At 36.1% G+C, this 13,546-nt stretch overlaps 2 protein-coding genes across 2 annotated transcripts; one reads left to right on the plus strand and one right to left on the minus strand.

Moving 5' to 3' along the window:
- The first annotated feature begins 553 nt into the window (after window positions 1–553).
- Window positions 554–8,085, plus strand: fbp2 (fructose-1,6-bisphosphatase 2). The gene is made up of 7 exons (XM_051111255.1): window positions 554–858; window positions 1,173–1,335; window positions 3,288–3,380; window positions 3,992–4,132; window positions 4,677–4,814; window positions 6,054–6,173; window positions 7,761–8,085. The coding sequence occupies exons 1-7, from the start codon at window positions 686–688 to the stop codon at window positions 7,947–7,949; spliced, it is 1,017 nt and encodes a 338-aa protein (XP_050967212.1). The 5' UTR covers window positions 554–685; the 3' UTR covers window positions 7,950–8,085.
- Window positions 8,086–9,603: 1,518 nt separating this feature from the next.
- ctsla (cathepsin La) lies at window positions 9,604–13,546 on the minus strand. The gene is made up of 8 exons (XM_051111256.1): window positions 13,425–13,546; window positions 12,058–12,193; window positions 11,854–11,976; window positions 11,615–11,767; window positions 10,626–10,850; window positions 10,367–10,535; window positions 10,138–10,255; window positions 9,604–10,047 (listed from the first exon to the last, which is right to left on the minus strand). The coding sequence occupies exons 2-8, from the start codon at window positions 12,181–12,183 to the stop codon at window positions 9,948–9,950; spliced, it is 1,014 nt and encodes a 337-aa protein (XP_050967213.1). The 5' UTR covers window positions 12,184–12,193; window positions 13,425–13,546; the 3' UTR covers window positions 9,604–9,947.

Here is a 13,546-nt window from a genome sequence, read left to right on the forward strand (position 1 = left end):
CCGATTATTTTGGGCTCTGTAGCAGAGGAGACACCCATATTTAAGGCAATATAAGCAGGAGGGAATAGATTAAGTGCTTGTTTGGAAATACGTCAGCAAATCTGTCAAATTGAGCTGAATTTGAAGAACGACGTCTATACCAGTGCTTAAATGTATTGCTTGTTGAGGATTACATTTTAAATTAAGTTTTCAGAAAGCATGTTAATTGCACTTTTCAGTGCTGTGAATCAAATATAATGCATTAGCAGCATGCTGTATATCCAAACGTGTTTGATGTGTTTAGTCACAGTTACAGGTTTGATTTTGAGTTACAGGAGACACATTCACATATAAATAAATATACAGTATTATTAATTAGATCCATTTAACAGACCTCCAGTATTCACTGGGACATGATTGTCATAAATAATCCCATGACCCATGACCCTCTAACCCCTGAGTATATGTCATGTGTCAAAGGTGGACATAAATATTTAGCTGAGAGCCAAGGAACGTGCTTTATAAGTTGGGCCCTTTGAGCTCTGGCTCTACTAGCATTCAGACTACACTACTGTCACTTGATCTGCTTCACCAATATAACCTTGGCCTTCATCCACTCACTGTGTATGTAAAAAGACTGCCTGGTGGCTCTTCAGTTAGTTAGTCTCTGCCTGTCCAACTGCTTGTACACTCGGACGCCGTAAGGATGTCAGATCAGTCGGTCTTTGATGTGGACGTATGGACCCTCACGCGCTTCGTCATGGAGACGGGGCGACAGGCGAAGGGGGCCACCGGAGAACTCACACAGCTCATTAACTCCATGTTAACAGCTATTAAAGCTATTTCATCTGCCGTCAGGAAAGCAGGACTCGTTCACCTGTAAGTTTAATTGAATTATTTTGCATTATGTGCATCAATATGTTTTACTGTAACTGTTTTGTGAGAACGTTTTGCCGTAACTGTTGTGAAAATATGCTTTGAGTATATGAAGTAGAAGCAGGTGAAAGTTCTTTCAGCTCAGCCAATATTCAAATAAACATGTGATATCAAATAGATAAACATTTGGAGAAAGTTCTAGTCAAAGTTATAGCTCTAGTGTAGTTAAACTTAAGATGATCAGAGTATGTGTTAGAAGAAAATACTTTTTCAGTCTTTCCAATCATTTTAGTATGTTCTGGTTTCACTGACCACAGGCACGGGATTGCGGGACAGGTGAACGTCACAGGTGATGAGCAGAAGAAGCTGGATGTGCTTTCCAATGATCTGATCATCAATATGCTGAAGGCCTCTTATGGCACCTGTTTGATGGTTTCTGAGGAGAACAAGGATGCCATCTACACACCTGCTGAGAAAAGAGTATGGTCATTCTCAATGCTTGCTTATTTATACTTATTAATTGTTAAAGAAAAGTTTATCTAAAAATGTAAATTCTGTCATTTTTTGCTTACCCTTATGTTCCAAACCTGTCCGATGGTCTTTTTTTTCTCAAATAGGCAGGATGTTTATGTTGCTTTTTTCATGTGTAAGTCAAGCTCTAAAAAATACACATTTAAAGTGTCTTAAAAGTGGACTTGCGCACATGTACCTTTTGCTATATCTCTCAAATCTTATTTGTGCAATATTGAGTATAATAGGAGTTAAACGTCTCTTGATGTGTTATATTTAAATATATGTGAACCTGAATAAGATATGAGTGCTATAGCAAGATTTTCAGATATATTTTCATTGGTTTGGCTTGAGAAAATCTGGAATTGTGTCATAACAATCATAATTGGGTCATAATAACTACTTTTATGGTGCTTCTGTCATGTTTGAAGCTGGACAGCCCCTGACCTCACCTTTTGTGTTCAAAGACAAAAGCAGATCATACAGGTTTGGAACAAGAAGAGTGTGATTAATACATGATGTCATGTTTATAAATGCGTTATGAATGAACTAGTTATTAGAGAAAAGAGAGAATAATCTGGCTCAAAATTTGTTTGCTTAGAAGGCAAAAATATGTATACACTACCAGTCAAAAGTTTTTGAACAGGAAGATTTTAATGTTCTTTAAAGAAGTCTCTTTTGCTCACCAAGCCTGCATTTATTTGATCCAAAATACAGCAAAAACGAAATTCTGAAATATTTTTACTATTTAAAATAACTATTTTCTATCTGAATATATTTTAAAATGTAATTTATTTCTGTGATTTCAAAGCTGAATTTTCAGCATCATTACTTCAGTCGTCAGTGTCACATGATCCTTCAGAAATCCTTCTAATATGCTGATTTGCTGTTCAAAAGACATTTATTATTATCATCATCATTATTATTATTATCAATATTTAAAACAGTTGAGTATTTTTGTAGGATCCTTTGATAAATTGAAAGCTCCAAAGATCAGCATTTATCTTAAATAAAAAGCTTTTGTAACATAATACACTATACCATTTAAAAGCTTGGAACGAAATGATAGAAATCAATACTTTTATTTAGCAAGGATGCTTTAAATTCATCAAAAGTGATGATAAAGACATTTGTAATATTATAAAGGATTTCTATTTCAGATAAATGCTGTTCTTCTGAACTTTCAATTCATCAAAGAAACCTGAAAAAAAATCTACTCAGCTATTTTCAGCATAATAATAATACTACTACATATTTTTGAGCAGCAAATCAGAATATTAGAATGATTTCTGGAGGATCATGTGACTGGAGTAATGATGCTAAAAATTTAAATCATAGGAATAAATTACATTTTAAAATATATTCAAATAGAAAACAGTTATTTATAATAGTAAAAATATTTCAGATTTGTACTGTTTTTGCTGTACTGTTTTTGCTAAATTAAATAAATGCAGGCTTGGTGAGCAAATAGACTTTTTTTTTTTTTAAACATTGCAAATCTTACTGCTCAAAAACGTTTGACTGGTAGTGTAATATCTAAAGACAGTTGAATAACCATTCAAAAAATAAGACAGATAAAAATAAATAAATAAAAATGATAAAAGCTGCATTTAATCAAAACAATTAGAATAGGATAAATTATAATTAATGCACATCATTCAAAATTGCAATGTGTTAAATGAAGGGAAAACAAAGAGTCAGGTACTTGACATAAAATGACAAGTCTGGAATAAATAAATAAAACCACGAAATGTTAAGTTAGTTTCAAATAAATTACGGCTGCAATGTAAACCATTTATGCCAGACTAATGTACCTCTTTGCTAATGCATATTAATTGGCGTTGATTCAGATAATTACCAGATGAGGTCGCCGTAGGTCCCATTTCAGCTGCATACTCACGTCAGTGTGTTGTTTGTCACAGGGGAAGTATATAGTCTGTTTTGATCCGCTGGATGGCTCCTCCAACATCGACTGCTTGGCCCCCATTGGCACCATCTTTGCCATCTACAAAAGAGTGAGTGTTTGGACCGCATTAGTTGCTGCAAAATGCATGGAGCTGCTATGCGCATTTGTGTAACTTTGATGCATGCAAGAGAGAAGAAATAATAATATAACTGTATTTTCGTGTAAGCTTTCTGTAATGTGGTGTGTGAAATGGACTGGTTTGATGTTTGCTTCTTGTGCTACTTTCCCATGCAGATTGACGAGGTAGCTGACTGCATTTGTCCCTGCCTGATGACAAATATTGGCTAAGCAATAAATTCATTTTTTATTTAATTTTATTAAGTGCACTAGAGTGTAAATAATAGCAACGGCACAACTAATCTTATTAGTTTATTGCCTCACTTCTATTGTGTTTTTATTTTATATATCTAATGCAGTAACAAAAATGTACTGTAGATGGTGTTGAATGTTTGTTGAATGTTGACGCGTGCAGTTTTGTATATTTGCTGTAACAGACATTTTAACATTCATGTAATCACGATGAACCAATTTTCTTTTTACTTACATAATATTAATAAAAACATATAATCAACAGACATTTGAATAGTTTTGGATTGACATCTTGTGTTTATCTGAGTCTCCAGTGGAGGACGGCTGATTTTGTTGTTTCTCGTGTTTCAGAACTCAGAAGGAGAACCGACTGACAAGGACGCTCTTCAGCCGGGCAATCAGATCGTGTGTGCGGGTTACGCTCTTTACGGAAGCGCCACGCTAGTGGCTCTCAGTACAGGAGCTGGAGTTAACTTCTTCATGCTGGATCCAGTAAGCACAAACAGTTAAATCTGCTGAAATGATAGATTAAGAATGAATAATAATGCCAGGGCTTTGCAAACTTAATATTAGTGTATCCTGTTTTGAGATCAGGTTGTATGGTCACAATATTTCAAAGCGCTGGGAATCAGTTCATTGAAAACATGCTTAACGATTCAAGTGAATCATTTACAGTTTATTCACGAACAAAGTACAGATATGCCAAACATAATATTGTCTTTAAAACAAAAATAGCTATGTAGTAAACTCTGAAATGTTTTTACACTTATATAACACGTTGCATGTTTCACTTCTGTTTATGGTTTTACATTTGCAGATTTTTTTAAATATTAAAGGGATGCTTCAGGGGGACACTTCTTTTTTCAGTTTCTAATGAAATTCTTTAATATCTTGTGGCTGTAGTGAACTAGTTTTGATTCCTCATCTTTGGCCCTTTTATATTTGGTTACTCAGTTTTATTACTCAGTACAGTTGTGTCTCAGTGTAACATGAGCTCATGAGAATATGATTTTTTTGAAATGTTCCTCTTCTTTAGGCAATTGGAGAATTCATTCTGACAGACAGAAATGTGAAGATCAAGAAAAAGGGGAAGACTTACAGTATCAACGAGGGCTACGCTAAGTACTTTGAGCCGGCAGTGAATGAGTATTTGAAGCACAAGAAATACCCAGAGGTGGGTTCTGTGCAGAGACATGATCTGAACCAGCCAAATAATATTGCTTGATCTGTGGTTATGATTTATGATTTTAGGAAAGTCATGACTCACTGCCAGTAAAAAAAAAAAAAAAGTAACTAAGTGTGACTGTAAGATCACCGCACAAATAAAACCACTGAATGCACACTGTGATTTCCAGTGTACCACCTCATGTGATCTGTCATGTTGTGACAGAACAGGGAATGTTGCTTAGCTAGCCTCAACAACACTTAGTTTAAAACAAAGTATGAGTGTGAATACTGCTTACTGACAGGTTAGAAGTTTGCATAACTGCATGGTTGTGCTCAGCATCAGCTGACGTTTACACACATTACATGCTGAAGAGTGAAGAGCGACTTCCTCTGCAGAAATTCATGTTCTGTTTTAGACTCAGCATATGTAACTGATTCATGTTACTGCTAATCACAAGCCTCAAGTGCAACAGGTTGCAACGTGATCATAAAATATGCTGAGTACGATTTTTCAGAGGGTCACTTGGTTAATTATTAAAGTTATTTGTTTTTTTTAGTGAATACTTGTGAGATCTTGTCTTTCCAGGAATGTTTTTGTTTGTTCATTTTTTTTAAAGATTGTCTTAAGCAGTCTGATAGTGATAAGCACAAAGTAAACAAAGGTAAAGACCGAAGAGCATATCTTTGCTAAAATAATGCATTGCGAAATGGGAAATTTGCTAATCACGTACATTATGTTATCAATCATGTTTTATGTGGGATGATATGTTGTTTTAGTAGAAATGTTGTCAGAAACGTTATCCCTGACCTTATGAAGCAATGATTTGTTTGCAGATGGTGTCTGTCAATGCTTGAGCCAAACATTATAACTTTACGTAGTTGCTTTTTTGTCATTTTTAATGCTCGCATTGTTTTAAAGGAAAAGACATTATATTAGATGACAGATGTTTGTGATTTTAGCTGTCCAGCTGGGTTTCAGTTTTCTAGAACTTTATACCCTGCTTCCTGTTTTCCTGTCCTCTTTTACTGAAGCACTTGTGATCTTTGTTCCCGACAGTTTTTGTTTTAGATTGTTTGCCAACTGTCATGCAAGCAGAAATTATTTTGAGTTTTTTGGATTCAGAGATTAAAGCCTAGAAAGATCATGCATACACAAAGTATCTCATTCGAACTCAAATACATGAAGAATGTTTGAGTTTTTGTTGAATCCTTGAATTATATTTGACAAAATTTGATTGTCTCACAGGACGGCAGTGCCCCGTATGGTGCCAGGTATGTTGGGTCGATGGTTTCTGATATACACCGTACCATTGCCTATGGCGGCATATTCATGTACCCCGCCAATGAGAAGAGTCCAAAAGGAAAGGTAAGTAGGCTAAGGTTTTATGACATGATCATTTTTAGCTCACGTGTTTTAAGATAATCAGGGCAAACGGTGGAAACGGGTGATAAAAAAGCACATCTGGTCATAGAGACATAATGAAATAGGATATTAAATATGATAAAAGATAAACTTTTATCATATTAGGTTACAGTGTTTCATGCAGCATATGCTGTCATGTTAATCTTATTGGTGTGTTCAGCTGACTAGTGTTATTTTAGTTCTATTTACAGTTGAAGTCAAAAGTTTACATACACCTTTTTTGTGTGTATTTGAACCCTTTCCAACAATGAATGTATGATTTTGAGATCCATCTTTTCACACTGAATTCAACTATTACAGAAGGTTCAAACGCTCACTGATGCTCCAGAAGGAAAAATCATGCATTAAGAGCCGGGGGGTGTGAACTTTTAGAATTTGAGGATCAGGGTAAATTTAACTTGTTTTGTCTTCTGGGAAACATGTAACTATCTTCTGTAGCTTCTGAAGGGCAGTACTAAATGAAAAAAAATATGAAATTTAGGCAAATTAAGAAAAACTTACACATCTTCGTTCTGTTCAAAAGTTTTCACCCCTGGCTCTTAATGCATTGTTTTTCCTTCTGAAGCATGAAGTGAGTGTTTGAATCTTTTGTAACAGTTGAATATGAGTGCCTCAGTTGTCCTCAGTGTGAAAAGATTGATCTCAAAATCATAGTCATTGTTGGAAAAAGTTCAAATACACAAAAATGCTGGAAAACCAAAGAATTTGTAGGACCTGAAGGATTTTTCTGAAGAACAGCAGGCAGTTTAACTGTTCAGGACAAACAATGACTCATGAACAACTACCACTAAACAAATTCTTGTTTTAACCACGGAAAGATGTAAATACACACCATTTTTCAAGTTCAAGTCCAACAACGTTAATACACTCAGATTTGGCGTTATGATTGTTCCGATCACCTGTCAATCAAAATACCAGCAAAGGGTCAATTACACTTATTTATTTATGTTATTTAGGTTAGTATTGTTCAAATCTAATATTTTATTTTATTTCAAAATTATATTTTAAATTAACAATTAAGTTTTGGCTTTAGTTAATAATAATAATACTGCATCAGACTAAGTTGCTACTTCATAACACATAAGAACACTTTCATAACCCATAAGCCTCTGCTGTGTTTTACACTGTAAATACTTTATGGTATAGAGTAGGTACAGGCAGGTCATATTCCGATAACAGATAACCACTCATTTCACAACCGAAAGCTGTGTAATTCCTAACAATAGGCAGTGACTAAACACATAACATGAGCCGAGACTGGAACTAATACACACCATACCATCAAGACAGTCAGACATTATATCTGCAGTTTGTGCTGCTGTTCAACAAATGTCAGATAAGAATAAAACAAATCCATTCTGAATGAACTCAACATGTTCATTGCTTGTCAACTGACCCAAATCCACAGTTGGCTGCAAACTCAGAGGTGCTCCTGGTTTAGAATGAAGTAGACCCTTTGAAAAATAACTTGAACTGAGAAAAGCAGCATTATGTTACTTTTGAGCTTCTCACATGTTTCTTTCTCTCCAGCTGAGGCTGCTGTACGAGTGTAACCCCATAGCCTTCCTGATCGAGCAGGCCGGAGGCGTCGCCACGACAGGCACCCAGCGAGTCCTGGATGTTATTCCTGAGTCACTGCACCAGAGGGTGCCCTTTGTGGTGGGATCCGCAGATGATGTAGAGGAATACTTGTCCTTTGTCAAGAAACATAAAAAGTAGAGATTTCGGTTGCGATTTGATCTATTTAAAGCTCCCACATGACATTAAGATACAAAACACAACAGTAGCTTTTTTTTTTTTAATAGAAGCAATGCTTTTGTAAACAGAATCACATTAAATTTCCAGTATTTAAAAATTGTTTTCTTTCCTTATTTCACAAATCCACTCACTTAAGGTCTTTCAGTTCAGATTTGCTCTTCAACCACTTTCGCAATCTGTCTTTGTTTCTCACTTATTTCACTTGAACATAATGTGCCTTCAGCAGTGTGTTGTTTGTTAGTTGGTAAAGCATTTACACCCTCTCATTCGAACAGACTCCTCCCTGCTAGTACAAGAGCCAAAAACTCAATAATCTACACTCCACAAGTCTTAGTTTACTGGTCATGATGACGGCCCAAGTAATGGCACCGTGCCAACAGATAAACAAATAGGACACGTTGTATTGCTGGAGCAAAAGAACGGACCTCTGTGTTAATTTTCACCTCAGCAGGTTACAACAGGTTAAAAAATAGAACTTTGTGGCACTTCCAGAAAACCTTTTTCCGTTTTAAACACTCACACTGATCCTAGATATGCAGCATAAGTTAACATTTTAGAAAGCAGTACTGTAAATACAGAACCATTCAAACTAACCAACTTCCTCTTTAGGTAGGCTTAGGTAGTTCAGATGTTCTGTTTGCTCATCTCAGTCAACAAAACATCTTTTGGAGATGACACGTAAAGCTTTGGCAAAATATATGAGATATAGTTCAAAAGCGGATAGTTTTTAAAAACGTTTTTGAAAAAAGTTTCAAGGCTGCATTTATTCAATGTAAAAAGAAGTGAAATATAATCAGAAAGTTTTTTTTAATGCTTTAAAATGTAATTTATTCCTTTGATAGCAAAACCGAATGTTAAGCATCCGTTACATTTTTAGTCGTCAGTGTCACATGATTCTTCAGAAATCATAAAACATTCTATTGGTGCTCAAGAAACATTCTTATTATCAACATTACAAACAATTGGGCTGTTAAATATTTTTGTAAATATTATTAATATTACAATATTATTGAATTTTTTTTTTTCTGGATACTTTGAAAATAAACATTTGACTGAACGTTTGATGCATATTTCACACAGTTTTTTCGTGGTTTAGACAGCATAAATTAGCTGAACAACATATTAAGTTGTACATTAACCATGCAATCCATGCTGTTATTTACATCCGAGTATCGCCAATATGGCCTTACATCCGGATAACTGACCAAATCGTGACGTAAGTGTAAACCCTCTGTTCTCATTTGTAAATTTTATGGGTCTGGCTTCAGTCTCATCCACATCCAGCTATTTTTAGCTGGACAAAACAGCTTGTTTTGCTGCTTGGTATTGCAAATTGGTGTCTTACCATATTATATCTTAATTATGAACACACTGGTTTGTAGTGAAGGTTTTACCGTTTATTGTATGTATCTTATTATTTCCCTATTGCGGCTAATGAACTGGAAGTATAGGCATAGGCTTTCTTCCACATTGAAAAAAAGGTGGATTGTGGAAACATTTTCACACCTCTAAACATGACGTGGCACAAAACAAAATGTTATTGGTTGCTTTACCTGTTAGTCATATTGGGCGTATAAAACTCATAGAGGATAAATCCAAGCCAAAAACAAAAACATTCCATTTTTAAAAGTTTAATTGATCATACAGAATGTAGAAATAAAAAACACATTTGTACATTTAGACACTGAAGAACATGTATTTACATTGAGGCATGAATCAACTAAAATCAGCGGCATTAAAATGACTAAAAACAATTGCATAAATTCCCTAAAACAGTGTCACACGATACCTGGAGCTTGAGGTTTTTCTCTCACAGTCTCATTCAGGCTGTGAGACACATGGTCATCTGTGTCAAGTGACTCTTTATTCACTACATTAGTGGTTTTCAGTGGACCACTTACGCACTGAGACACTAATGTGACCTTCTGGTACTATGTCTTGATACTGGAGGTAACTTCCTTAGACGAGAGGGTAGCTAGCTGCTGTAGCAATACCACAGTGGTTGTGTCTATCCTTGGCCATGTAGATGTATCCTTTATCACCCCAGTTCTCACTCCAGCTAGAATACAGAAAAACGACATTCGAGGTTAAAAACGATGGGTTTATATGTTGGCTAATCAAAGTTTTGGAGTATAAATATTGTTCTTACCTGTTCTTGACAATCCAGTACTTCTTTCCATCAACATCCTCACCGTCAAAACCATAACCAACGGCAAGAACGCCATGATCGAGCTCCTCGCTGCTGCAGTCTTTCTCATAGTAGATGCCTAACAAAAATACACATCCATTAGTGCACATCACGAGGCATCTCCCTCACTAAATTCTCATCACTGAGTCATTTGGCTGGCTTAACAACTGATGGTGACAAATATACACACCTGACTGGTAGAACTGGAAAGACTCGTGTCCGGCGTCAATAGCCACAGACACTGGCCCCACAGCGGCGATAGCTTTCATCAGAGCGCGTTCCTTTCCACTGGGAATGTCAACAAATCCAGTGTCGTTAGCAGCACTGTATTTGGGATCATAATGGCAGGGCTGATCATCCTGAAAATGATAAGAAGCATGAATGTTATGGTAATCCTTTATATAATTATTCAGTATAATTTCATAGGAATAAAAGGTAGTGTAACTTACAGTTCCCAAATAGGGATAGGCCTCTTCTGAATCCAGACCGTTCTGGTCCTTGATGTACTGGAAGGCCTGGTCCATGAGACCTCCGTTACAGCCCTCGTTGCCTTCAGGACGGGAGCAGTCCACCAGGTTCTGCTCACTCAGAGACACCAGTGTTCCAGTCTTCCTGAACATTTGACCCTCCATTGCTCCAGTAGTGCTAAAAGCCCAGCAAGAACCACACTCACCCTGGAAATATCACATATGAAACGGTTTAGACCAGTTGTTCTCAACCAGTTGGCTTCAAGATGACTTAATTTAAAATAAGATAAAACAAGCATAAAAATATGCTGCAAGAAGTAAAAATTAAAATATTTCTCATTTTAATTTTCCCCTTTAAGGGATTTTTTTCCCCTTAAAGAACAAGTGTTGTATGAGGTAACCTAATTGTAAATGTTTGATTTCTAAACCAGAAAAAGTTAAAATGTTACAATGCCAAAGGGAATTTTTTAAGAATATAAATTTTACTAGTTATGACATTTTACTAGTTGAATGTAGAATATTTTGTTGTTTAGAAAGTGTGAATTTAAAAAAAAAAAAAAAAAAACTTACAGAACCCTGAAATTTTATTTAATTCTCTATTGAATTGTTTAATTCTTTTTTTAAAAAAAATAATTAATTAGAGCTCCCATAGATTAAAGTATGTTTTAAAAATCAGGACTAGGGGGTCTCTGAATGTTGTTATGCACAACCTGGTTTATTTATAACATGTTTTCTGCTGTACGTGACTATTGTCTCTCCCACATCTAGTTCATCATACATCTAGTTTCCAAAGTAGTCAGATCATCTTTCTTATGGAGTTTAAATACATTTACATTTATGCAAAGTGCAAAGTCGCTGCATTCAAGGTACGCATTTTGTCAGCCCTTGCTTTCTCTGAAAATCAAACCCAAGATCTTGACATCACTAGTGCCGTGCTTTACCGTTAAAGCTCTAGATATTTTATATCTCACCTGATCTTTCACAGGAGTCACGTATCCCTTTTCCCTCCAGTCCAACTTGTTTGGGACCTCCAGGAAGTTGGGCTCCATGAAGAGAGATCCTCTGAATCTTCTCTCGTTCTTATGTTTGTAGCCGTTCATCACCTGCCTGAACTCCTCATGAGTCTGTAAACACAGAATAATTTGATAAATGCTGAAGGAATTTCAAAAACCAATACGCAAACATCTCAAATAAAGCTTTTCAGTCTTACCATATCACCAAAGTGGTTCATTCCGAGCCTGTACGTGTGTTTGCCCATGGAGTGCTCAAGATTGTGCAGTTTGATCTTTCTCAAGTTTTTCTCCCAGACCATTCGCCTCCACCCCTCCTCCTTCTGTGTTCGAAGAGATAACGCTGAGTTCCACTTCATGCTCCGTTTTCAAATTGTCAATGTAAACTTTTCGTTAAGACTTACTTCATGGTATTTTTTACTGTGCCAGCTCTTCCACTGCTCCCAATGGTCGTCTAACTGCTGGTCCAAAGTTGGAGCAGCAAATACCGCACTGAGGCACAACGTGAACGCTGCCAAATAAACCCTCATGATGAAAACACTGGGGGGGGAAAAACAACAACAGGTCAGACATGTTGCAACAGTGACCATTAACCCTTTATGCCACGTAAAGATATCAGATGCATACATCTTACTTTTAATAGTTTAAACAGTTTACTAAGTTTGAACAGTGGCATTATTTTCAGTACAAACGTTATATGGATGGAAGCCCATTTTTGGTACTTAGGGGAAAAAAAAAAAAAAATTAAATTACAACGCCATTACAAGTCAGAATTACGACACCAAGTCATGTTATAACATGACTCAGCATATCACAATTTTGAGTTTTTACATCTCATTATTTTGATTTAGTAGGTCATAATTCGGATTTACAAAACCTTTTGTTTTTCTTATGGTTGACGTGTTTCCACAGGCTTTATTTTAATTAAAAAGTCGCTAAATAGGTAACGTTAGGTTTGTCACACGGCAAGACGCTGATAAAACTGCTTGAAATTTTATGTCACATTTAATTTCAGTCACTTCACTACTGTATAATTAAACGTATATGTATATTTAAAAGAACTGGCCTATATTTCCAGTGTCAGGAGATCAGATTACAGCGTCGACATATTTGTTTACACCATGTAACGTTACCGAACCAACGGCAGGCAGCTGTAGTTAATAGCTTTGTTGTGAATAGTTGTAAAAACCAGTGAGTAATCTAAAGGGAGAGGACGTATTATTAATGAATCATTCATTAAAAACAGACACTGACCTACAAAGCCGAAAAGCAACGAATCTATATAACGTTATCGTTTGTATATCTTCTAAAAATGTATTTGTTTACACGGGCCTCCGGTCAGACACACCAGTCTGGACAGAGAAGAGAATATGCTGTTCCCATTTGGAGCAGTCACGGGATCTGGGTGGTTGCAGCCCACAATTTCCCAGGAAAAGAAAACAAAGACCGAAACCAGGCCACGGAAATCGAAAAAGAAACGAGTGGAACTATTTTAGTGAATGGACGTATCAAAAAGCGTTACGCTTTGTCAATGAAAGATGGTAAAACCGGGTGTCGTTGGAAGGAATAGTTCATAAGAATGTAAGTTAACGTTATTGTGTAAAACATCGACCTAACAAGCTACATTTTGTTCTATATGAAGCTAAAAAAATAAATTAAAAACAAAGATGCATTTACAACATGACGTTTAAAAGCCCACATCGACGTTTCCTAAAAAATAAACGTAAAAACAACTCAAATTTCCAGAAAGCTTTAAAAACAACGGACTCACCCCGCGCTCCTGAATCCTGCAGAAGATATTCTCCGTCGCTGAGGGGGCAACAAGTTTATACCGCATCTGAAGGCAAATTCCTCAATTTCTGATTGGTCGAGATTCTATAGCTCTGTCGATCC

Source organism: Labeo rohita, chromosome 5 (genome assembly GCF_022985175.1).
Source record: "Labeo rohita strain BAU-BD-2019 chromosome 5, IGBB_LRoh.1.0, whole genome shotgun sequence".
NCBI classification, from domain to species: domain Eukaryota; kingdom Metazoa; phylum Chordata; class Actinopteri; order Cypriniformes; family Cyprinidae; genus Labeo; species Labeo rohita.